General features: G+C 42.5%; 1 protein-coding gene across 1 annotated transcript in view; it reads left to right on the top strand.

The window, feature by feature from the left end:
* FRMD3 (FERM domain containing 3) overlaps window positions 1–27,896 on the top strand; it is a 210,714-nt gene that overhangs the window by 104,388 nt on the left and 78,430 nt on the right. The window contains exons 2-3 of the mRNA XM_033927453.1: window positions 3,701–3,805; window positions 16,545–16,587. Coding sequence (XP_033783344.1) covers window positions 3,701–3,805; window positions 16,545–16,587 — 148 coding nt within the window. The remainder of the gene's footprint in view (window positions 1–3,700; window positions 3,806–16,544; window positions 16,588–27,896) is intronic.

The following is a 27,896-nucleotide window of genomic DNA, read 5'->3' as shown; positions in this document are numbered from 1 at the left end:
GCCCTTCCCCTTCCCAGTACATCTTGGGATGCATTGGGAGGGGCTTAACCTTCCCTCTCAGGTGCCACTAAAAAGGCTGCTGTTATCCCGCCTTCATAGGCACCTTACAACGCTTAACGAGACTGGTTAGTGCCAGAAGTGACATTAGGCATGATTCTTGTGAAAGGTGCCGAAAATGTATACCTTGAAAACCCTGGCTTACGTTAATTCATCCCTCCCCCCTCCCACACAACCTGGATGTGTGTGCAATCAAATAAAAAATAATGGCATTCTACACCAATCAGAGTTAGCAAAATTTGTTAATGGACCCCACATTAATTTGAATATATTATTATGACCTAATATTTGAATTCATTTTTTTCATATTTATAACATAAACATAAAGTTTCCCACCGGAAGGAAAAGTTAAGCCTGTCCCAATTTTTGGTAATCATCTGCATGGCAATCCCTGTCATAATAATTAGAAACCTGACAGCTTTAACTCTGTAATTCATATTTTCCTTACCAAAGTGCTCCCCACCTTTTACACTGCTGCAATGAACAACTTTGTCAACAATGTAAATACTCTAGTACAGTGTGCCGCAAACTTTTTTAAAGCCTCGACACACTAAACGCGGCCCTGCGGCTGGAAGGCATCCGGAAGTGCGTGGACATCGATGTGATGATGTCATGTGCACATGTCACTGTCAGGCTATGCTCCTGCCGTGGCCCTGAAACTCCTATTGCCACCGGGGTCTGGAGAGGGAGACGTGCGGATAGCAGGAGAGGCACCGACGCTAGCTGACTATAGGATGTGCCTCTCACCACAAGAGGCGCATCCTGTAAGCAGTCAGCCAGCGCCGGTGCCTCTCCTCCTCGGGCATCTTGCAGCACATCTGGAATCTGCCGTGGCACACAGTTTGCGATACACTGCTCTAATAGAAAACCATTAACCAAAACCAATCAGCTGAGGGGTGAGATGCATTAGGCCTTTGCCTTGAATTCTCTCTTTGTCTGTCAGTGTCCTCACCCAGTCCACAGCTGTATGAATGGTCCTTTCCTTTCTCACCCCTTCTTTGCTCCCCTTCTTACATTCTACCTTTCCATTACTGTTCCACCTTTGTCCTCAGATGGCTCCTGCAGGCTCAAGGAGCCATGTTAAATCTGTCGGGGTGGCTAAACTTCCTTGCCTGTCCTCTTTCTTTGAAAACTGACTAAAGATGTACAGGTGCAGAAGTATCCATAAATGTTAACAATATGATTTTTTTGAAACTGGCCCCCATAGTACATTGGTTTCCTGCATTATAGGTGTAATAACATTTTTTTTTTTAACTTCAATCTATGTTTACAAATGGCTTATTTTGTGACTTAATTGATCTTTCTGGAATATAAAAAGGAAAATTTTACCAAAATTGCAGAAAGCTAGTGGACTTTCAATGTCTTCACAGCTCTGGCCTGCTGGTGGATTTTGAAAGGAACATTTAGAGGGAGGTTGGATTTTCCCATTGAAAATTTACTTGCAGTTACCATTTAAAGTTTGAAAATTGGTATCCTCCTGCTAATAAATAAGGAAAATATCAAAAGGAAAAGGGAAGTGGTCCCCTCCTGAAGTCATCAGAGAAGGGACCTCCCACTGATCTTGACCAGATCCTCCCTTAAAAAAAAACCTAAAAAAAATATATATATACATACAGTATGGGGCTCATAATTGAAAGAGAAAAACGTCTAAAAACCGGCCTGTCGGCACTTGGACGAACATTTCTCAAAAACGTCCAAGTGCCGATAATGAAAACAGGTTTTGGATGTATTTCTAAACGACCTAGGCCTTCATAGTGCCTCTGAACGACCATAGCTAAATGGGACGTTTTGGGAGGTGTGTCGAGGGCGGGCGGGACGTGGGCCTGCTTAGACTTAGTTGTACAGCATGTATAACCGAAAGTTTTACAACAGAGCCTAGACGGAACTTGGACGTTGTGACTTAGACCAAGTAAAACATGGTCTAAGTCACAGAAACCCACCTAAAGTCACCAGATAAGCACTGCAAACACATAAAACAGACCCCCACACACTACCCCAGTGATCACCAACCCCCCCACCCCCATAAAAATTTTAATCATAACTTTAAAATTCCACCTCCAGACCATCATCACCTGGCCGCCTGTCATAGGAAAGTCTAGTCGTCCAGCCCAGAGGCGGCTTAAGTCGTCTTGGGGGTGGGTTAGGGACCCATAGAGAGGAGGACCCATGTCCATAAGCCCCTGTAATCACTGCATTGATACTTAAACATATGCACTGCCCTATACATCCCCCAAACCTTTTTTACTGGCATATAAGTGGCTCCTGCAGCCATAAGGGCTATTGGGGTGGTAGATGAGTGGGTCTAGGGCAGTGGTCTCAAACTTGCGGCCCGGGGGCCACATGCGGCCCCGCCAGGTACTATTTTGAGGCCCTCGGTATGTTTATCATAATCACAAAAGTAAAAATAAAACAGTTTCTTGATCATATGTCTCTTTAGCTATAAATGACAATATTATTATTAAGACTTGGCCAAAAGGAAAGATTTATAAACTATAAAGAGTTCTACCGCATACAAAATTGTCATTTCTTTAATAAGACATTAACTATTTTTTCTGCAGCCCTCCAAGTACCTACAAATCCAAAATGTGGCCCTGCAAAGGGTTTGAGTTTGAGACCACTGGTCTAGGGGATTCTGGAGGTGGTTTGGGGGGCTCACCATCGCCTATAAGGGAGCTGTAGTGAGGAGAAGCCATGTCACCCTTTTTGTGAAGTTCACAGCAGTGCCCTGCAAGGTACCCCACTATTTAGGTGGCATGTCTGGGTGTGCAGTCCATCACTTTGCAGACCCCTCCCACATCCAACAGGGCTTGTTCTAGGTGTTTTGGACTTGGACGGAAAGTTGGATGAAAATGTGGTATAAAGATAGATGATTTAGTGGTTTGGACGATCAGATCGGCAGGACATATAATTAGACGATTTTCGAAAGTAAAAAAAAGTTGGACGTATCTTTTGAAAATGTGTCTTAGGCTCTTTTTAACTTTGGACAACTTGCAAGATGGATGTAAACGGATTTAGACGTCCCTTTCGATTATGCCCCTCCACATGTATATTTTGTTTTATACAGTTTTTTTGTGTTTTTACCTTATGTTTGTTTTTCTTGTAATCCGCTTAGGTATATGTGGGATATATGTTGGTTTTTTTTTTTTTTAAATAAATAAATGAAAGAATGCAAACCTATAGTCTGTCTCTTGAACTAGATGCTGGAATATTGAATACTGAGTGATAAGAGAGATATTCCATTGTTTTTACCCCTATTCTTTTAATTTTATTAACTGAATTCTTTTGTTTAACGGTTCCTCCCTTCTATTCCTTTTTACATATTACTTTAATTCATTTAGATATCATTTACATAGATGGTGCTCCTATCTATAAAATATTCTACATGCTTCTCTCCTCTCCACTCCTTCCTGTCCTCCATAGTCCTCCCTACCCTCTTCTAACCCCTTCCTCTGTAATGTCGCCTAGAGCTTGTATAGGTATGTGTGACGCACAAATGGAATAAATAAATAAATATGGAGTATACTGCTGAAATACGGACTTTTCCATTCCCTTGAGAAGCAGCAGATTTGAACAGTGTATGCATGTTTCTGATATTGAGAAATGCAAAGGTTGAAATGCTTATGCATCTTTTATTGCTTTTCAGAGGGATACCAAAGGCCATTTTCTCACAGACTATGTCTGCAATCATTACAGCCTACTGGAAAAGGATTATTTTGGTATTCGATATGTTGATCCAGAAAAGCAGAGGGTATGTACCTTAAGGTGTTTTCATATAGGGCAATTTTCAAACCTACATACTCAGGTAACTAGAATTTATTTGAGCAGGTTGGCTTAGCTGAAAATTACCCTCAACTGCCTTGCTAAAAATATGTTATAAGGACCATTATGGCCCTTAGATTCCATTTGAGAATACTGATGTAACATGGTATTGGTGTATCTTAACACCTGCCATAGACCTGGTGAAACAGCAGTCACATAATGCAGCAGTGATGCACATAACTTATAGTATTCTAAAAGTTATGGGGCTCATAAAAATAATTTAAAAAAAGTCTAAAAAGTGGCCTAAATGGGTACTTGGACGATCAAAAAGCCTGATCATCCAACTACCCATAACCAAAGCTGGTTTTAGACGTATCTAAAACAAGCTTAGGCCATTCCCCTGCCTCTAAACGCATAGAGCGAAAAGAGGCATTTTTAGAGGAGTGGAAAGGGTGGGAGGTGGGCCGACCTAGACAAACTTGAACAGCAGATATAACCAAAACATTTGACAGGTTGCCTAGTCGGTACATATACGTTTTGACATAGACCAAGTCAAAACAGGTATAAGTGCTGAAAAAGGGGCCGCTGAGCTGATCGTGGCTGCCGCGAAGAGCTCATCCTGCCCACCATCCACCGCAACCATCGCAGCAGGAGAGATGGCTAATCTCCCCTGCCGCGATAGTGATCCCGAAGTGCCGCCAATCTCTCCTTGCACAATCAACCTCCACCCCAGATCGGATCGGGCAGGAGGGAGTCCAGGCCCTCCTGCCCGGCAACTCCCCACCCCTCCTGACATGATCGGGACAGAAGGGATCCCAAGCCCTCCTGCCCCGGTGAGCTGTGACCCCCCCATGACAACATCAGGGCAGGAGGGAGCCCAAGCCCTCCTGCCCTGGCGAAACCGGGGGGTGGATTCTGTAACCGGTGTTCTTTTTGGCAGACACCGGTTACAGAATCCAGCTTTTAGGCAAAGGACTGGCTCCTCCTTCTCCTAAAAGCTCTTGTGTTGGGCGTTTGAAACTTAGAATTTCTTTTCATTGATTATATGTGGTAAGTATAGACGTTGTGGTGGTCTGGGCTTTTAAACAGCTGAACGTAGAGGCAGGCCATTATAAAAAAAAAAACCATCCTTTTGGATGGTTTTTTTGAGAATGGACATTTTCCCTGCTTCTACTTTCAGCATTTAGGGCCTAGGTCAAAAGGGGACTTAGACATTTTTTAAAATTATGCCCCTCCATGTGCATAAATGGAAGCCCTTAGCCTACCTATTTGAACGCCCTCACATTTCTGTTCCATGCCTCTTACAGAATAATGCTCAATTGCTTTACTGCTCCTTGTGTGCATAAGTATACACTTACTCGAGAAAGTGTTTCTACGCTGTACATTTACGTGTGCAGTTGATGTGTAAATGCGGGGTCCCAGTTATAGAATTGCCCTTCATATGGCTAAATATTGCTGCTAAATGTATAAGTGGTGACTCCACATTTTCTTCTCTCCATTGTGTAGAGATAAAACTTAGGAGTGCTAAAATCCGATGGGCCATTATCACAGCCTTAAATGTAATGATTTGAAAAAGACGAGTCATTCTCTAAAAATTGCGCATGCAAATGAGGTTCGCGGAGAGTCACTGAGGGTCCCTAAATTTGCATGGGATGAGTCGCTGGTGATAGCAATTGGCATATGGGCAGAATACACTTGCAAATTATTTTTTTTTAAAAAGGGACCCCAAATTGAAGATCGGCAGGAGGGATGCCCACTCCTTCCTGCTGCCGCCGTTACACAACTCCTCAACATCTCCCCAGCAGCGGGATGGATGCCCCCTACCTCCTACTGCTGCTGTCGCACAACCACCCAGCGATCATAGGGAATCACCCGGAGTGCACATTTTACTAATATTTTAATGTTAATGACCTCGTTGTACTGCCCCACTAAACCAGCTGGAACAGATTTAGTGACTGCATTAAAGGCACATTAAGTTTTGAGAATCTTCCCCTGAGTTATTTAGGGGGAATTTCTATGTATAAGGCACCAAATGTTAGAAGCTGCTTTTCTACTAAATTGTTGGTGCGGATGGATGTAAGGCACCAAAATGGGGCAGTAATGGCAGATACATGTGAAAAAACACTTACACGCCCATTTAAGTTTCAAGTTTGTTTGTTATTTATATGCTGCCTATCAATGGAGATTGACTAAGTGGTTTTACATTCAGGTACTCAAGCATTTTCTCTATTTGTTTGGGCTGGCTCAGAATCTACCTAATGTACCTGGAGCAATGAAGGATTAAGTGGCTTGCCAGAGTTACAAGGAGCAGAGATGGACTTGAACCCACAAGGGATTAGACAATTTCCTGAAGGAAAAGGAGATAGAAGGGTGTATATTGAGGATTACTATACAGGTCCTGGACCTGATGGGCGGCCGCGTGAGCGGACTGCTGGGCATGATGGACCTCTGGTCTGACCCAGCAGAGGCACTGCTTATGTTCTTATGCTCTCAGGTACCGAGCTTGCACCTCCAACTACTAGGCCACTCTTCTCTAATTGAGCCTAATGAATCTGCAAAATGGGTGTGGCCATGAGCGGTTAGGATGTTCCCTTAAAATGTTAAAGTGTTATAAAATAGTGTGGATCCATGCCCAACTTGTGTGCTGGGTTTTACACCTGGTTTCAGTTGGTGTAACTCCTCGCACCCAAAGACGGCACGGATCCCAGTGTTCCACACTATTCTATAAAGTGTGCTGCTCCTGGAATGTCAGTGCCAAATTTTGAGCACCATTTACTGGATCCAGCTCTTCGTGTGCTAAATTGCTTGATTTTATCTGTATAAGTAATGTGTTTGCTATTTGTTGGCAGATGCATTATCTGTTTTGAATATGGGCCCTTTGTGCCTAAGGATGCTTATCACTTCTAGAACAGCTTAAATTTCTTTAATAAGGGATATAAGGAACTGTTCAGGGAAAGCTTGAGCATCTATACAAGCAAAGGAGACAATGAATCATGCATTTTCACACAGTGGATTCATGGCTCACACACCATTTATATAGACAATAATCTGTAAACAATACATTGAGAAATCCATTATTGGAAACAGCCAAACCTGTCTGTGCAACCTGATTCCTCAGCAAGTGCTATTTTTTCCCCCACATCTAAGTAGAAGATTTTAAGTGCTATTTCTAGTTTTTCCCTGGCCCAGGAGAGAAAAATTGAGTGAAACTTGAATCTTCCACTTGGTGCTGTTGCTAGGATACCAGGTTTGCTCTGAGTTTTCATTAACCATTGCCTCTCACTCTTTGCCATGGATGGTCATTCTAGGCTGCTTTTTCTTTCCTGGCACAAGCAATCACCAGGAGTAGCTGATGCATTTTCAGCCAGTACTGGGAAATATTACTATGTGCTTCAGAAAGCTTATATTAAAGTGGGATCTCTTAGAGAGAGGAAGAGATAATGGTTACTGAGGATGGGCAGACTGGATGAGCCATTTGGCCTTTATCTGTCATCATGTTTCTATGTTCCCTGGAAACAGTGGGAATTGTTGGCAGGGTGACCGCCAAACTCACCTTAACCTTACAGAGTAGTTCTGTAGGAAAGGAAAAATCCATATCTACTGACAATTTCCCTGTTTATGGGTTATTTGATTCTCAGTAATATATGCATTGGTGAGTGACAAGTGGAAACTCAGTCAGCAGGGGAAATCAGGATGAGTGTGTATAAATAAACCAAAGCACAGGGGCCGATTCATTAAGGTATTTTTTACTTTTTTTCCATTGAGAAAAGACCATGATAAATTAGGCTCTGAGTTGTTTATTTTCCAAAGCCACAGATGTGATTTGTATTACATCACTGCTGGGAACATTTCAGTCTAGAATTTTAGATGTGTGCAGCTGTGTAGTTAGTCATACATGTATGCATTTATTCGGACAAGAACAAAATATAGTTATAAACATATTGTAAATAATAATAGCAGCAGGGATTCATTCATACCACAAAGACAAAAAGAACTGTTGACAAAATCATAGAAAAAAACGGAGAAAAAATAAACCTCAATTGTGGGCTGCCGGGACTACACAAGTGCCCTAAGCCCCCCACATCATCACAGGTTTATAAAAAAAACTCCGTACAAATATAAATCACTCTCATACATTGAAATATAATCTCAAAAAATTTTTTCAAAAAAGAGATACTTTCAGTATTTTCAGGATATTCAGTAATTTCAATGACAGCGTTCAGAAATGTCCTATAAGATAGTAATTAAATCCCAAACTCACTACACTATAGCAATCAGCTCATCTGTAAGTAATTCAAAACGGTTAAGTTGCGTAGCTTGTAAGACCCGAGTATCAATATCTCTAAGAAAATATATCACTCATCTGGAGATGAAACACTTCTTAGTCCCGACAGAAAAGGCTTTCTGTTTCGCCTGAAAGCAGGCTACTTCAGGGGATCCAAATTATGTAGGTTACTTCCACGCTTCTTAGCAACACGACAAAAAGCTGGCTTCTCTCAAAATGGACCTGGGACTGCGAGACGCGCCCGACTCATTCAAAAAGGATGAAGGAGCCGGGCGTCATGACATCATCACAAAAACGTGATGTGTGATAGGCATTTATTCGAATGCAAAAATATGTTAAGATATCTGCATGGCCTTTGAAAATAAGATAGAGGTCTATGTAAATTTAGACTTCTAAAGTTTGTGTTTAAACAGCTTTCAAAGGCTAGTCATATCTAGTTTTTCTTTATAATTATTGATAATGATAATAATAATTCAAACAGATTGATATTTGGAATATAACACACCTGATATCACTGTAATTGAACAAATAATCCTGTGATTTTTAGCGACATTGTGATACCAGGAGACATAAGAATTGGAAAAATTAACAAAGTATGCAGATTTAATAGAAATGGCAAGACTCTGGAACAAGCCACGTAGGGTAATCACTATTGTCTGAGGAGCCTTATGTGATGTTACACTAAGGTTGGACACATTTTTTGAAATTTCAGATGTAAGAACCATGGACATAAAAAATACAGTTTTACTGGGTAACAATAGTAGACTTACAAAATACAGTTTTGCCAGGTTCATGCTATATTCTGTGACAGTACCTGGATAATTCCTAGGATTCCGGGTGAAGCTCAAATTCTCTGGTGTTAGGTAACTACCACTGGAAACTCTTTTACTAAGAAATGTGCTTTGTGCATGCTAACATGGGACTTTCTCGTGTGTATATAGCTTATTTCTAATGCCGCCTTAAAATTGATACTTTTCAATTTATTTTTTTCAGGCCATGCATTAGTGTTGGCGTTAGCATGTGGCAACTGAAAAGAAATAGAAGCAGGCACTGCCTCTTTTTTAGGGGGTGCTAAGGGCTCCCACATTAAGCATATTTAAACCAGTTAGCACACAATAATGTCAGCAAGTTGACAGAGTAGGGTTTAAAAGATTGTTGAAGACTCAACTTTAAGTAGCAGCATTATTATGAGGTTTAAGAAGAACTGGAGGCAGACAGCAATGTGGATACAGTTCTTATTGTATTGTCTTATTTTATTATGTATGTTTTGATGGAAACCACCTAGATACAGGCGGTATATACATTTTTAAAATATATAAATAAATAACTATGCCCATTCTCCATCTATTCTCTGCCTTGTCATAAAAAATAGCACAATCTGCCAGATGCAGATTGGAACACACTCTCTGCGACTACGGGTAGCAGCAAAAGAATATTAACCTCCATAAAGGGTGCACGTCTCAAACAATTGGTATTGGAGCCCACCAGGGACCAGGCGTTACTAGACCTAGTTCTCACCAACGGAGATAGCGTCTTGGAAGTCTCAGTAGGAGACACACTGGCCTCCAGCGACCATAATATGGTATGGCTCAACCTCAAGAAAGGTTTCCCTAAGACAAACACAGCAACAAGGGTTCTCAACTTTAGAGGCACAGACTTCAACCGCATGGGAGATTTTGTCCATCAGGAGCTACATAAACAAGCAATATCTGACAATGTGGAGGATATGTGGTCGTCTCTGAAGTCCATCCTACACGAAGCAACAGACCAATACATAAAGACAGTAAGTAAACGCAGGAGAAACAAAAGACCCCAATGGTTCAGTAAAGAGATTTCAGACCTAGTTAAACAGAAAAAAGACGCATTTATCACCTACAAACATTTAGGCAGAGAGGGGGCGAAAGAGGACTATCTAGACAGATCTAAAGCTGTCAAAACAGCAGTCAGAGAAGCCAAACTCCGAATGGAGGAAGAGCTAGCACGGAAAATTAAGAAAGGGGATAAATCTTTCTTCAGCTATATTAGTGACAGGAAAAGAAACAAAGATGGGATAGTACGCCTGATGCAATCAGATGGTAACTTTGCGGAATCAGATTCTGAGAAGGCAGAACTACTAAACAAATACTTCTGTTCAGTGTTCGCGCCGGGAGCTGGTCCACAGCTGCAGATGGGAGATAACCAGAAAGACCCATTTCAAGATTTCGAATTTACGCCCAGTAGCATCTATGACGAACTATCAAGACTCAAAGTAAACAAAGCCATGGGACCGGATAACCTACACCCCAGAATGCTCAGGGAGTTAAGGGAAGTCCTGGCAGAACCATTATCTGTTCTTTTCAATCTTTCCCTAAGCACAGGAAGGATCCCCTTGGACTGGAAAACCGCCAACGTAATCCCACTCCACAAAAAGGGCTGCAGGACAGAGACAGCAAACTACAGACCACTGAGTCTCACGTCTATAGTGTGTAAACTCATGGAAACACTGATCAAACAGAATCTTGACACAATCCTAGACGAAGAAAAACTGCGTGATCCACACCAACATGGGTTCACCCAGGGTAGATCCTGCCAATCTAATCTGATTAGCTTTTTTGACTGGGTTACTAGACAACTGGACGCTGGAGAGTCACTGGATGTGGTATATTTGGACTTCAGTAAAGCATTTGATAGCGTCCCTCATCAAAGATTACTGAACAAGCTGAAATCGATAGGATTAGGAGACACTCTAACTACATGGGTTGGGGATTGGCTGAGCGGTAGACTTCAGAAGGTGGTGGTGAACGGTACCCCATCCGAAGCATCGGACGTGATCAGTGGAGTGCCGCAGGGCTCGGTCCTGGGCCCGATTCTATTTAACTTATTCATAAGAGATATGACGCAAGGACTTAGAGGAAGGGTATCACTGTTCGCCGACAACCCCAAACTTTGCAACATAGTAGGCAAAAGCTTATTACCTGATAATATGACACACGACCTACTGTTGCTGGAACAATGGTCAAATACTTGGCAGCTAGGCTTCAATGCTAAAAAATGCAAGATAATGCACCTGGGTAAGAGAAACCCATGTAGAACTTATGTACTAAATGGTGAGACCTTGATTAGGACCACGGCGGAACGCGACCTAGGGGTGATCATTAGTGAGGACATGAAGGTTGCCAATCAAGTGGAGAAGGCTTCCTCCAGGGCAAGACAAATGATGGGGTGTATCCGCAGAGGTTTCGTCAGCAGGAGACCTGAAGTTATGATGCCGTTGTACAGAGCCATGGTGAGGCCTCACTTGGAGTACTGTGTTCAGTTTTGGAGACCACACTACCGAAAGGACATGCTGAGGATCGAGTTGGTTCAGCGAACGGCCACCAGGATGGTCTTGGGGCTCAAGGATCTCACGTATGAAGAAAGATTTAAAAAGTTGCGGCTGTACTCACTTGAGGAAAGAAGAGAACGGGGAGATATGATTGAAACATATAAGTACATCACGGGACGCATCGAGTCAGAAGATGATATCTTCTGGCTCATGGGACCCTCGACCACCAGAGGGCATCCGCTGAAAATCAGGGGAGGGAAGTTTCATGGCGACTCCAGGAAGTACTTCTTCACTGAAAGAGTAGTTGATCATTGGAACAGACTCCCACTCCAGGTAATAAAGGCCAGCAGCGTAACGGATTTTAAGAGAAAATGGGATACTCACGTGGGATCTTTAAGGGAGTAAATTCAGGGGAGGGGATACTTGGAATGGGCTATAGCCCTTTTCTGCTGCTTTTTTCTATGTTTCTATGTTTCTATGATTACTACATGCTAATGGAAAGCTGCAGGAAACTTTAATTCATCCTGCATTAGGCCATTTTTTGCAATGTTAAGCATGTGTTAGTGTTAAACACAGTTTAGTAAAACCACCACTTGGTTGGCCATTGCAATGACCAGCTTGATCCTTCCTCCTTCTGTCTAGCTGGTCAAAGGTTAGAGAGAGAGACAGGGCAATAACTTATAATCCCCCTATACCAGTGGTCTCAAACTCAAACCCTTTGCGGGGCCACATTTTGGATTTGTAGGTACTTGGAGGGCCGCAGAAAAAATAATTAATTTCTTATTAAAGAAATGACAATTTTGCATGAGGTAAAACTCTTTATAGTTTATAAAACTTTCCTTTAACAGTTAAAAGGAAAGATATATAAACTATAAAGAGTTTTACCTCATGCAAAATTGTCATTTCTTTAATAAGACATTAACTATTTTTTCTGCGGCCCTCCAAGTACTCTATTTTTTCTGCAGCACTCACATTTAAAGTTCAATATCTTTTCTTTCTCAAAACTGACACATTTCAATTACTAAATTGAAAATAAAATCATTTTCCTACTTTTGTTTGGTAATTACATCAGTCTCTGGTTGCACTTTATTCTTCTGACTGTGCATCCAATACTTCTTCCCTTCTTTCAGCCTCCTGTATGCTTCCTCTCCTCCAGACCTCATTCCCTCCCCCAACTTTTTCTTTCTTTCTCTGTCTGTCTTTCTCTGATTCCGTGCCCCATTTTTTGCTTTGTTTCTGGTTCCCTGTCCCCCCTCCTTCTTTCTTCCTTCCTCCGTGCCCCATTTTTTGCTTTTTTGCTGGCTCCCTGTCCCCACCCCACCTTCTTTCTTTCTTTCTTCCTTCCTGCCCTCCCCCATGCCACCGCCGCCGTAGAATAGGCTGCTGCCGCTGCCGCTATCGGGAACAGGCAGAGATCTCCCTGCTTCTCTTCTGCACTGGGCCGACCAACTCTCACTGCCCGACGTCAATTCTAACGTCGGAAAGGACGTTCCGGGCAGCCAGGCAGCGATTGGCTAGCCAGAACGTCCTCTCGACGTCAGAATTGACGTCGGGCCGCGAGAGTTGGTCGGCCCCGCAGGGAAAAGAACAGTGGACCGCCCCCCCCCCCTTGGTACGCCACCGGAGCAGCAGCGTGTCTGGCCGGCTCATTCGTTCAAAGCCATAGATTGCGAGATCCGTGCCTGCGTCTGAAGCCTCTCTGATGTTGTGACATCAGAGAGGCTTCCGATGCAGGAGTGGATAGCGCAAGGAGCCGCCAACCCGCGGCTTTGAACGAACGAGCCGGCTGCTGCTCCAAAAGGAAGACAACGATCACCTCCAGACCGAGGGCTGCAAATAAAACCTGGAGAGCTACATGCGGCCCGCGGGCCGCGTGTTTGAGACCGCTGCCCTATACCAACTGATGGTCAGAGTTGAAAAGGGACCAACAGCCTCCTGCAATTTCCTTCCATCCTGCCTGTGATAGTGTGAAGTGGCATAGGCAAGTGGTCCTCAAAAACACAACCAGACCACGGTTAAAAAGCAAATAGTACTCTTAATTGTGGGGTTGAAAAGGAAAAGCATACAGGCTGTTAGCTTGAGTATACATAAAGTAGCTTGGATTTTATAGCAAACAAACAAAAAGGTTTGGTTCCCGCCTGACCACAAAAGTGTCACAGCGTGCACAGAGAATGCAAGATAAAAGCTTTTCCTACCTCATAGGTACCCCTCTGGGCCCTTCAAACATATGTCTTGTGGGAGTACTTTGTCTGCGTCTTCCTGCTCTGGGCCGCTCTGTCGTTTTCTAGTTGAACTGAGCATGTGTGGCTCCCTGTGCTGGCTCAGCTGATCAGAGGCTCCAGTGAGTCCTGTCAGCTCAGCTGATTGGGGCTTCGGAGCCGCAATCAGCTGAGCTGGCAGGAAGAGAGCAGTGGCACTGCCGGCAGGAGGAAGAAGTGATGGCATAAGGGGACACTAGAGCCTGTGCTGACATTTTTTTTTAAAGATGCAGCTGTCGTGCATATGTTGTGTGTGTGTCCCATGCATAGGCGCAGGACATAAACTCACACAATACAAACACAGCTCCGTCCAGACCTGCCGGTAAATTTTGCCCGGAGGAGGTAGGCATTCCCTTTTGAGCATTACAAAGAGTGCTAATTTAAATACTAATGAGCTAATTGTAATGCATTTTTATAGGGTTCTTGGTGCCAGCTATTGGGATTGGTAAAAGCCCCCCCACACCCCAAGAACCCTTTTGAGCACTGGAGGCTGAACTTCTTTGCAAGTAAGACTGGCTTTAACCATTGGATTGTCATTGAATCAGTGCACCGGGTCTAGAGAATGACACAGGGACAAATTTGTCTTTGTTCCCGCGGGATCTCAATATCTCCTTCCCCTTGAATTCTGTTTCTGTCCTATTCCTGCAAGCTCTGCCTTAACCCTACAAGCTTTGTACACTTATGATTTTAAAGTATTCGAGGCTTGTGCAGATGAGGACAGAGCTTGCAGGTCAAGAGTGAACCGGAATTATTCATACTATCACTGATGGGGGGGTCCAGGGGCAGAAATTAAGGAGGGCCCCTGCCCCTCCCCCAATTTTTTCCCACACTCAGTATCTCTCCCTTCTTCCTCCTTCCCTCCCATGTTTGAAAGCTCCTCCTTTACTTGCCTTTTTTTTTTTTTTTTTAAACATTTGACGGGACCGCTGGTTAGCCCCAAACAGGCAACATAACCACCAAGAACTGTTTCTGGCCAGTTAATTCGCTTTGCATATCAGTCTTTTAATTTACGACGGCACATATCTCACAAACTCTTAAACATAAGCTGTTTGAATGAGCCTATCTACTGCCTTCATTTGTTGACTACTGTACATTACTCCCCCGAAATTCGCGGGGGTTCCATTCCAGGAACACCCGCGAATTTCAAAAAACCACGAATACAGTTTTTCAGCTGATCGAAGGCAGGAGAGGGCAGCTGGGGCGCCGGTGGGTGCTTAAATTGTACTAACGAAGCCGGGCATATTTTCTGACCGCCTCTTCCTGGTACTAAAGTCATGGTTACACCAATCAGAAGCTGCTTTGACATGCTGTTTGGCATATCAAAGCAGCTCCTGATTGGTGTAACCGTGACTTTAGCACCAGGAAGAGGTGGTCGGAAAATACTGGGAATTACTTAGTCCGCGATTTGTGAACTGTGAATTTGCGGGGGCTTACTGCATTCTGATTTGGATACCCTTTGTTCTTCTTTTCCCTTTATCAAGACCCTAGATTATAGAAGCCATGAGAGATCTGATGCCAACTTCTACAAGTGGTTTACAAACCACACCAGCAGCCTTTTTATCTCTACCTGTAGCCAGGAAGCTTGGGATCATGATGATGGAATGAGATAGAAACAGTTGTTGCTATAAGCTGATCAGACCAAATGAGAACACCTGCATGGGAGGAAGGGGGTGGGGGAGTGGAAACAGTAGGATAGTCTTGTTGCATATACAGTGGTGCCTCGCATAACGGACGCCTCGCACAGCGAACGCTGCGCACAACGAACTTCAGGTCTTGCTTCCCACAACGAACTTCGTTTCACACAACGAAGTCGCCCGAGCTGCATCGCTTAACTGCCCTCTCTCCGCCTGGCTCCCTGTGCAGTGGCGCTACATATTTTAAACCCCCCCTGCCGCCGCTGCTGCATATTTTTAAACCTCCCCCCGCCGCCACATATTTTTTTAAAAAAGCCACCACTGCTGCAACTTTCTCACCCGCTCACTCGAACTGGTGGTCTAGCAAATTTCCCAGCCAGAAGCGCAGAGAGAGATCAAGAGCAAGCCTTCTGTGCTACTGCCTGGGCCTGCGCTGATCTCTGAATGGCTGCAGTCAGCTCTCGCGGGACTCACAAGAACTAACAGCAGCCATTTGGAGATCGGCATGGGCCCACACAGGCGTGCAGAGGAATTGCTCCTGATCTCTGCGCTTCTGGCCTGTACGCCACTGGCTGGGAAAGATGGGAGGAATTAAAAAAGGTACTGGGGAGTATGTGGGGGGTGATTATAATACACAGCAAGGATCAACAAAACCCCTGTCTCCCCTCCCCTTCACATATATCCCCTCTATATCATGCTAACAGCTCTAACAAGATAAATTTATCTTTTTTTATGTCATCTTAGCATATTTTATGCTACAGAACGAATTATTTTTTTTTACATGTATTGTTATGGGAAAACGCGTTTCACATAACGAACTTTTCGCATAACAAACTTGCTCCTGGAACGAATTAAGTTCGTTGTGTGAGGCACCACTGTAATTGATTAATAGTGCAGTTGCCTGAGGGGAACTGGGTTTGATTATCACTGCAGCTTCTTGTGACTCTGGGCAAGTCAGTTAACCCTCCATTGCCCCAGGTAGAAAATAAGTCCCTGTATATAATATGCAAACTGCTGTGACTGTAACCACAGAAAGGCGGTATACCAAATCCTTTCTTTTAAAATTCTAGTTGATTGGCTTCTAAATAGACCATTTAATATGCTACTGAAGTGCCCCCCTGCAAAACAGGATTGTATATTACTTTAACATAATTATATGGTATCAGCACCTCTTGCTTTAAGTCTGTGCCGCTGTGTTTTGCAACACTTTAACCACCAGTCTCTGCTTTTTTTTTTTTCTTTTTCAGCACTGGCTTGAGCCCAACAAGTCCATTGCCAGGCAAATGAAATGTAAGTGTTGACAAGCCATGTGCGCAATTTGTGCCTTTTATGTAAAGTGTTCACAGCGCTGGTAATGCTCGCTGCCACCTTTTTTTTGTGTGTGTGGGGGGGGGGGGGGGATTTTCAGTGTTTACACTCTTTCTGGCAAGCACAGTAGCCATTCTTGTGGGAACACAATATACAACACAATGTAGCACTGAGTCATTAATTGCTATAACAGTAGTTAAACAAAAAAAAGCATAAAAGAAAAGAAACGTATGCATTTTGTACTTGTCTTACTCAACCTGTGACTTAAGTTAGGGCCCTCACTGTGCCTCCTTGAAAGCGCTGTAAAGTTTAAGTCTCTTCAGATGAAACTAAGCCAGGTTAAAAGGTGATGGTGCTTCAGTGCTACTTTTTGAAACTCTGTTTCAAGGTACCAGAATGTACGCAGGTAAGGCTAGTCTCAGTTAGGGCACTGGTCTTTGACCTAAGGGCCGCCGTGGGAGCTAACTGCTGGGCACGATGGACCACTGGTCTGACCCAGCAGTGGCAATTCATATGTTCTTTTGTACCAGCTGAATGACAAAAGTTGAGCATACTGACTTACAGATTGCTTGAGAAAATGCTCAATTGCAATAATTTTTTTGACCTATGCAATCTGCCACCATTATGCTAAAGCTAAATGGTGTGGTAGCTCTGTTAGTTCACTTTTAAAGATATATAGAAATAAAAGAATGCATCAAGAAAATAAGATGATACCTTAATACATTTTTTTGGGTTAGCTTTTGAATGTACAGTATTCTGAAGGTCATGCACATAAATGTGTGCCATGCCCTTTCAGGGCCCTGATGCTGCCAGTGTGTATGCCTACCTACAGATATGCAAATACCCATTTTTCTACAAAGCCGCGCGGCTATGGGCTTCGGGGCTGTTACCGCGCAGCTTTATAGAAGAGGGGGGATAGTTACAGAATATTTATTTTATTTATTTATTTAAAAAATTTATATACCACCCGGAGTGTCAGTGGTTTCCAAGATAACATACATAAAAATGACACATACATAACATTGTACAATAATTCAAAACAACTTAAGAAGAACAACCTGAAGACGCCTTAATATCATCCTTCATAATAATAATAATAACAACTTTATTTTTATATACCACAAATAGTTCAGAGCGGTTTACAGAGGAAGAGACTGTATACAGATAGCGATATTACAAAAAACTTTCGAAATTACATTAGCATGTTAAGATTAATCAAAAATACATCAAGGCAGAAATGGAGTCAGAGAAATTTATCAAAGAGATAAGTTTTAATTGACTTCCTAAAAGTTTGATATGAAAGTATATTTGAAATAAAGTTGGTTAAACATTTATTCCATTTGCCAGCTTGGAGGTAGATTTAGAACAAAATCTGAGGGAGCAATTCACAGATATGCATCAACAAACAACTTTGTTTTAAGCAATCTCTTAAAGCTAGGATGATCTGAATAGAACGTAGACAACATATTGGCATTTACACACATATGTGTGCACATATACATGTATATGCCAGTAGTCTAATCAATAACACCTGTAACTGGTGCCTAATTTTAAGTGCCTTCTTTCAGTGGTGTAGTGAGAGAGGGTTGCACGCAGGATGGTGGCGCCCAGTGTTGCCGCACCATGCACCCCCTACTTTCCCCCATTGCTCGAGCGCCCCCCCCCCCCACATACCTCTTGGAATGTTCACTGTCGCGAGATGTTTGTTAGCCGCTAGCTTCCTCATTGGCTCAAAAGATTAGATTATATTCTATTAGTTATACAAGTAGAAGGTCACATTAAATGTGGGGCTTGTCAATGGTGTGAGTCAACTATGGATGGAATTTCTTGGTTAGTCCCTGGAATTAATCGGAATGTCTGTTCAAGAGGAAATACCTCTTGTAATTCTAAGTGCGTGAGTTATGCTATATTATGTCTCTGTAATAAAATATATATTGATGCGATCTATTGCAACACGTCTTAATGAGCATAAATCATGGTTGAAAAATCATCTACAATTGGCGCCATTGGTATCCCATTGGGAACAAATAAACCATTCATTATCAGATTTTCAATGGCGTGTTCTTGAACAAATTATTGTCGGTTGGGAGGTAGGTGACATTGAAGCACTTTTAAACTATAAAGAAAAAAGGTGGATCTATGAATTACATACCTTAGAACCTAACGGGCTTAATACTGAACTAGATTAGATATCATTGATCTGACGTATAAATTAATGCTATGCCATTTTGATGTCATTGGGGATTCCCATTAAAACGGCCTTGAATGCCATGGTGCCATATTGCCGTGCTTAATGAAGAATAATGTGAATATAATTACAAGTAAGGAGTTAGTCTTGCTTGAGGATAACATATTTATAATGTTAGGATTTGGATTTAAATTTCCTCCTCCATGATTTTGGCAACAATGTTTTGTTTTTAGAAAAATTTGCCCTGATGCAGTGCTCAGTAAAACATGCATGTCGGCTAAGGCTAAAGAGGCAAATGCGGCTAGTGGAACTTAAACAACAAATTAAGATAAATGGTTTAAATATATGTTTAAATGGAAGTGAAAAATTGAAAAGAAGTTTAAAAAAGAATACATTACAGAAAGTTACTGAAATCATTCTTGTTTGCAAAAGTTTTAGAGAATTGAATTGATTGATGTTTACTCTGTAGTTCACTGGGAATGTCCAGTTTTTCTATCTTTTGTGAACCTCATGATCACGATCGTGATCATGATCACGAGGTTTTGTGGTCTAGAAATGTAATGTAATGTAATGCAATACTGAGCCAATGAGGAAGCTAACAGCTAACAAACGTCTCAGCGAAAAATTTTGCTAACCGTTTGAGTGCTGCTTCTGAAGTTTGTGAATTCTGGTTATTTGAATACGATACTAGTTTTAAAATCATGGCATCTTTCATCTCCCGAGTATCTATGTAAAAAATTATCTAGATATCTTCCTGGCAGGCCTTAGTGATCTTCACAAAGACATTCATGTAGGGTACCTGGCCCCAAAGAGGTCAAACTTGAGCTCACTAGGAATAGAATTTTCTCCTGTATTGGACCAGCTCATTGGAATTTACCGTTGAATAGTTTTTATGATGGACTGTCTTACTGTGCCTTCTGAAAATTGTTGAAGTCTATTCTTTACCAGCAATATTATGGGAACTGAAACCTATTGAATGTTGAGGACTCTGGCGGTTTATAAAGAAGTATTTGTTACTCCATTTTGTAACTGCTTTACTGTGACTGACTGTAATTGTCTGCTTTACTGTGACTTATTGTAATTTTCTTTTTTGTGTAGCATTGTAAACCGCTACATACATCTGTCATAGTGATATATCAAGAATAATAAATCCAATCCAATCCTACTACAAGACACTAATTTGATTGAAAATTGGCATCTGGACGATTATTTCTTCCAACACTCATCTCCAGTTATTGTTTTCAATACACCAAGCTGTAATGCCTGAAAACAAAGCTGTGAAAACTGATTTGTAATTCACTGTCTCCTTCAAACTCAAGAGGCTTACAGCAATGCCTCTGACACCAAACACAATGGCCAACAAAAAAAAAGAAGCAAAACACAAGATCTTATTCTGATGGAGATACAAACATTGAAGGACATGCTGAAAACTCAGTTGGAGCTAACGAGAGATAAGCAAAGAGGCATTGGAAATCTCAGTATCAAATTTAATCTCTCACAACAGAAACTGGAAGAACTGGAGCTATGCCCTGTGCAGTCATGATAAAACAACTACAAACAGTACAAAACATAGCCCTGAGACTGATTTATTCGCTGAAGAAATACGACCACATCACCGCCACATCACATACAACCACATCACATCACACTGGCTCCCAATACAAGCAAGAATACACTTCAAATTTTACTGTCTACTATTTAAAGCAATGAATGGAGACAGCCCAGCCTACTTGAACAACCACCTTATCCAAACTGACACAACCAGGCAAAGGAGAACTCAAACACCATTCACGCACCCCCCAATCAGAGGCGTCAAATGCAAAAAAAGTACGATGGCCTACTGGCCACGCAGGCAGTGAAACTTGACCACCAATTATCCAATCTACTGATGATGACATCAGACTACAAAACCTTCAGAAAAGAAATTAAAACCCTGCTATTCAAGAAATCCATCAAGACAAACTAACTGCACAGGAAGTATCTTAATCCCCCAAAGTAAACCGCTCAACTATTACATTACATTAGTGATTTCTATTCTGCCATTACCTTGCGGTTCAAGGCGGATTACATAAGCATTGTCATTGATATTGCTAATACATAAGGTGGATTACATAAGAATTGTCAAGGTAGTTCAAGGCGGATTGCATAAGAATTGTCATATTGCTAAGGCGGATAATATATGAGTTGTCGTGATAATTGGAAATACATAAGGAGTAGATTAAACTTTTTTTTTGCTGAGATAATCTGGTTGTGTTATATAGGTTTTATGTATTTTTGAAGAGTAGGGTTTTTGTTTCTTTTTTGAAGGTTTTGTAGTCTGTCCAGATAACCTCTAATGAACCGCAAGGTAATGGCGGAATAAAAGTCGCTAATGTAATGTAATGTAATGTAACTAGGAAGCACAGTTTCATTAGGTTTCTGAATGGGCTATAATGGTGCCATGGGGAGGGAGTTAAATTTTTCTTGGTGTGTGCAAATTTAGGAACCTTTGTAGTAGTGTGTATAGCATTGTATTTTAGACCTGTGCACCCGTGGATAGTTCTAGTCTTCCTGAGTTTTTGAGAAAGCCTGATTGAAAGAGTACCTCTATGTTTGCAGAATATGAACACTTTTAGGCTACAATGTTAACTGTATAAGTAACGTGACCATTTATTTTTTTCATCAAAACGGGACATCTATTAATATTCAGTCCCGCCCCCAATCCCACCCTAGCCCCGCCCCCAATTTCTTCCATTCATTTTTCATATACACACAATATCTTATTATTTCACTAGCTGATGCCCCGGCGTTGCACGGGTATTTAATTATAGCAATAACACTGTAAATGGATTCAAATAAAGATACTTTATAGTGGTGAATGAAATTATTTTTTTACAACTTTATAAAAAGTACAATATTCAAATTATAATGTGAAATATTTGACAAAATGAATACAATACAACTAACACAAAATTTGATTATAAACAACATTTTTAGTTTCACCTCCAGGAGCAAGAACATATAAATTCTTGGGTGAACCCACCCTTGAGCAAGCAACATAGAGTTGTCCATGGGAAAAACAGGGGGATCTTAAATCCACTCCACAGTATGTAATAGTCTGTCCCTGTGATTTGTTGATTGTGATAGAGAATGCAAGTCTCACTGGAATTTGCAATCTCTTAAACTGAAAAGGAAGATGTGTTGCAAGTTTCGTTCAAATCGGGCAAGCCGTTTTTGCGTTGGCAGCTTTTTACATTTTTTCCATTGACACGAATGGGTGAAATCTGAATTTCTGTTTGTAGCTCCGCCCACATGTGCAGGTGGGCCGCGAGACCCCCAGAACATATCACCCCAGGTAGTGAGGGATCTGCATACCAAGTTTCGTTCAAATCGAGCAAGCCGTTTTTGCTTTGGCAGCTTTTTACATTTTTTCCATTGACATGAATGGGTGAAATCTGATTTTCTGTGTGTAGCTCCGCCCAGGTGTGCAGGTGGGCCGCGAGACCCCCAGAACATATCACCCCAGGTAGTGAGGGATCTGCATACCAAGTTTCGTTCAAATCGGGCAAGCCGTTTTTGCGTTGGCAGCTTTTTACAATTTTTCCATTGACATGAATGGGTGAAATCTGATTTTCTGTTTGTAGCTCCGCCCACGTGTGCAGGTGGGCTGCGAGACCCCCAGAACATATCACCCCAGGTAGTGAGGGATCTGCATACCAAGTTTCGTTCAAATCGGGCAAGCCGTTTTTGCGTTGGCAGCTTTTTACATTTTTTCCATTTACATGAATGGGTGAAATCTGATTTTCTGTTTGTAGCTCCGCCCATGTGTGCAGGTGGGCTGCGAGACCCCCAGAACATATCACCCCAGGTAGTGAGGGATCTGCATACCAAGTTTCGTTCAAATCGGGCAAGCCGTTTTTGCGTTGGCAGCTTTTTACATTTTTTCCATTGACATGAATGGATGAAATCTGATTTTCTGTTTGTAGCTCCGCCCACGTGTGCAGGTGGGCCGCGAGACCCCCAGAACATATCACCCCAGGTAGTGAGGGATCTGTATACCAAGTTTCGTTCAAATCGGTCAAGCCGTTTTTGCGTGATCGCGGCACATACACACACACATACATACCTCCGATTTTATATATATAGATAATAATGGTAACCATAAAATTTAAAAAAAACCACAAAGCACCCTATACGCAGAGAAAATGTTAATTATTTATATTTGGGAGGTTTTCAACGATGTCACCTCAGTAACTATAGAAAAATAGACAAATATAGTGCAAAATATAGACAACAGATATAAATTCTCAAAACTGACACATTTTTATCACTAAATTAAAAATAAAATCATTTTTCCTACCTTTGCTGTCTGGTGATTTCATGAATCTCTGGTTGCGTTTCCTTCTGACTGTGCATCCTATCTTTCATTTCTTTCTGCACTCAGGCCCAACAATTGTCCCTTTCTATTCCCTCCCTCCTTCCTTCCTATGTCCTTAGTGCCCCCAGTACCTTCCTATGTCCTTAATGTCCCCAGCGCCTCCTTCCTATGTCCTTAGTGCCCCCAGATTGTCAGTTCTCCTTTGTACCTTTGTTCCAGGTCTCCCTTTCTCTCTCTCCCTCCTCTGTTATGATCTTGCCTCTCTCTCTGCTCTTCCTCAGGGGCTCTCCCCCTCTGTCTGCACCTCCCAAAGTCCTGCTTCTGCCTCCTGTCTTTCCCCTTTGGTCCAGGCCTTTATCTCTCTAGTCTTTCTTCTACATACAACCCCCCCTTCTCTGCCGTTTTCTCTCCTTCCTTCATCCCTCCTTCCTATGTACCCTCACTGCTTCCAGCCTTTGTCCCACCCCCTCCCAAAAAGCCTGCCGGCCTACCTTCCCCAGAGCCAGCCTTCCTGCCTCCCCCAGAGCCAGCCTTCCTGCCTCCCCCAGAGCCAGCCAGCCTGCCTCCTCCAAAGACAGCCTGCCTGTCTCCCCCAAAGTCAGCCAGTCTGCCTACCTACCTCCCCCAAAGCCTGCCTACCTCCCTCCCTCCCCCAGAGCTAGCCAGCCTGCCTGCCTACATCCCCCAAAGCCTGCCTACCTCCCTCCCTCCCCCAGAGCCAGCCAGCCAGCCTGCCTGCCTACCTCCCCCAAAACCTTCCTACCTACTTCCCTCCCCCAGAACCAGCCAGCCAGCCTGCCTGCCTGCCTACCTCCTCCCCCCTACCACGGAAAACAAAAGCTTCTCTCCAGGCCCGATTTAGGTCCACCGCCGCTGCTCCTCTGCTGCAAACTACTCGAACCCAGAAGCCTTTCCGACGTCAATTCTGACGTCGGAGAGGACGTTCCGGGCCAGCCAGGCAGCGATTGGCTGGCCCGGAACGTCCTCTCCGACAACAGAATTTACGTCGGGAAGAAGGCTTCCGGGTTCGAGTAGTGGCAGCAGAGGAGCAGCGGCGGTGGACCTAAATCGGGCCTGGAGGGAGGCTTTTTTTTTTTTTTTTTGGTGCGGCAGGGGAGGGACAGGAAGCGATCGCCTGTCCCGTTGTCCCCGTGCACAGCTTCTGGACGCTGTCTCTGAAAACGGGACATTTTGGGCGTCCCGAAGCTGTGTGTGGGGACAATGGGACAGGGGATCCGAAAACGGGACTGTCCCATTCAAAATGGGACGTATGGTCACCTTATGTATAAGGCATAATTTTGAAAAAAAAGAAATACAAGAAAATATCAGACATCAAAGAAATATCTTATAAAATACTAGCTGATGCCCCGGCGTTGCACGGGTATTTAATTATAGCAATAACACTGTAAATGGATTCAAATAAAGATACTTTATAGTGGTGAATGAAATTATTTTTTTACAGCTTTATAAAAAGTACAATATTCAAATTATAATGTGAAATATTTGACAAAATGAATACAATACAACTAACACAAAACTTGATTATAAACAACATTTTTAGTTTCACCTCCAGGAGCAAGAACATATAAATTCTTGGGTGAACCCACCCTTGAGCAAGCAACATAGAGTTGTCCATGGGAAAAACAGGGAGATCTTAAATCCACTCCACAGTATGTAATAGTCTGTCCCTGTGATTTGTTGATTGTGATAGAGAATGCAAGTCTCACTGGAATTTGCAATCTCTTAAACTGAAAAGGAAGATGTGTTGCAAGTTTCGTTCAAATCGGGCAAGCCGTTTTTGCGTTGGCAGCTTTTTACATTTTTTCCATTGACATGAATGGGTGAAATCAGATTTTCTGTTTATAGCTCCGCCCAAGTGTGCAGGTGGGCCGCGAGACCCCCAGAACATATCACCCCAGGTAGTGAGGGATCTGCAAACCAAGTTTAGTTCAAATCGGGCAAGCCGTTTTTGCGTTGGCAGCTTTTTACATTTTTTCCATTGACATGAATGGGTGAAATCTGATTTTCTGTTTGTAGCTCCGCCCACGTGTGCAGGTGGGCCGGGCCGTTGCTTTTTACATTTTTTCCATTGACATGAATGGGTGAAATCTGATTTTCTGTTTGTAGCTCCGCCCACGTGTGCAGGTGGGCCGCGAGACCCCCAGAACATATCACCCCAGGTAGTGAGGGATCAGCATACCAAGTTTCGTTCAAATCGGGCAAGCCGTTTTTGCGTTGGCAGCTTTTTACATTTTTTCCATTGACATGAATGGGTGAAATCTGATTTTCTGTTTGTAGCTCCGCCCATGTGTGCAGGTGGGCCGCGAGACCCCCAGAACATATCACCCCAGGTAGTGAGGGATCTGCATACCAAGTTTCGTTAAAATCGGGCAAGCCGTTTTTGCGTTGGCAGCTTTTTACATTTTTCCATTGACATGAATGGGTGAAATCTGATTTTCTGTTTGTAGCTCTGCCCACGTGTGCAGGTGGGCCGCGAGACCCCCAGAACATATCACCCCAGGTAGTGAGGGATCTGCATACCAAGTTTCGTTCAAATCGGGCAAGCCGTTTTTTCGTTGGCAGCTTTTTACATTTTTTCCATTGACATGAATGGGTGAAATCTGATTTTCTGTTTGTAGCTCCGCCCATGTGTGCAGGTGGGCCGCGAGACCCCCAGAACATATCACCCCAGGTAGTGAGGGATCTGCATACCAAGTTTCGTTCAAATCGGTCAAGCCGTTTTTGCGTGATCGCGGCACATACACACACACATACATACACACATACATACCTCCGATTTTATATATATAGATAATAAATCATACATTTCTGGGACATATGTGTGAATCATATGATCCTTATTGTAGTGGTACAAAATCAGTCCCCTAATAGTAGGAATGACGAGAAAATCCTTCCAGAACATAGACTGATTCAAACCATAAGCTTTTATGTAGATTCAGATCTTCAAAACATGGTGAAAAGAGAATGGATTTGATACTCTTCTCAGATTACTAGGGATTGAATTCCACAGAACAGAAAACCTGGTTATGAGTTACTGCATGATGGGCATGGGAAACTGGAAATAACCGACAGTCCCCTCTTGTTCAGGCCGCACTACTTGATGAAAGAGGGATCAGTTGAAACTGTCAACTTAGTGATATAAGCAGCCACTTAAATTATTCAAAATTGGCATCATGTGATGCTTCCATCCGGAATTGGTAACAGAAGTAACAGGATATTTTTTTTCTTTGTGTGAGTGGTTAAAATATGCAACTGATACTTCTGTATGAAGGTTGGTACTGTCTTCCAGTGCTGAAAATATATAAGCCTTGTTTCAGGCGAGGGCAAGTAAGCAGTTTGTACCCACACAATCAGGCACATGCCAGGTTCAGTGGACAGTTTGTTCTACTGAAACAGAAAATTATATATGTTTGGACATATGGTAACAGATACATAGCCAGTAGATATTGCAACCTTCTATAAAGGGTGGCCACAAAAACACTCCTTGATTTTAAATGGTTACAAAGCCAAAATTTATTGGAATATTCTTTTACCTATGAGGCTACAGTTTCATCAACTCATAAAGTTTCATATGGTATCTGTTGAATACATACACTCGATGTGCGACCCACCTGTTACTCAAACATTGATGCGATAATCGAGCTCAGACCAGACTCTCCAAAGCATATCCAGCATGATCGCGTTTATAGCTTCAGTGATGCATTCCTGCAGATCATCCATAGTTGCGGGTAGTGGAGGTAGGTACACTCTGTCTTTCATGTACCCCCAAACGAAAAAGTCACAAACAGTAATGTCCGGTGATCTCAGGGGCCATTTAAGGAACACCTGGTCATTTTGTCATGTTGCATTGTCTGAAGGTTGTAACTTCTGCACCACTGCAGCTTATAAGGGTGGAAGTGCAAGCGATTGTGTAAAATCTTGCTAACCATAAGTTTTGATTTTGTAACCATTTAAAATCAAGGAGTGTTTTTGTTGGCACCCTTGTATATTTCTCATAACAAATTTGACCAGTGTGTCCCCTTCCCCGGCATCCCACTCTATCACTCACAGTTTTCCAGTCTTGAAAAGTCTCATGCTCCCTCTCCTTCATAAGCTGTAGCTCCACACAGTTTGATCCAGATAGGCCTACCTGTTTCAAACTTATAAGGATGGATATACACATGCCAAATCCCACCCCCACCTACTCATCTCACTCACTACCTTCAAAAACTCTAGAAGTCTGATATACTCTCAGGAATGTTCTGCCTCACAAAGTTTGAAAGCTGGGCCCAGCATTTTAAAACTCCAACATGTACAGTCATTCAGAGCAATCTCATAAGCTTCTTTTTGTACAGAACTGAGGCTAAAAAAGGAGGTTGAATTTGCTCATATTTGAAAGTTGAGGTGAAGTGCTCAATCACCAAAGTTGAAGTTTTGACAGTGTTGCCACTCACAAATTTCAAATGTGTGCCAATTCATTCTGTACATTTTCCATGTTGTAACCTAGCCATTTCTACTACCAAGTCCAAGTTGATATAATCTTTTATAATTGGGATTTTGTCTCTCTTTGGATTGCCAGTTTTATTGGCAGTTCAAGATGTCTCTGCTTTTTATTTCTGTTTCATTGTTTGGAATATATATTGAAGAGGCAATATAATAAATGTAATATACCATGAAATGGAAACGCATGTATAAATTTCTCTCTTTATAATGTCTGTATTCTACACTTGCTTTGGGCTCTGCTCT

The sequence above is a fragment of the Geotrypetes seraphini genome, chromosome 1, assembly GCF_902459505.1.
Source record: "Geotrypetes seraphini chromosome 1, aGeoSer1.1, whole genome shotgun sequence".
NCBI lineage: Eukaryota > Metazoa > Chordata > Amphibia > Gymnophiona > Dermophiidae > Geotrypetes > Geotrypetes seraphini.
This window is presented reverse-complemented; position numbering and strand designations above follow the sequence as displayed.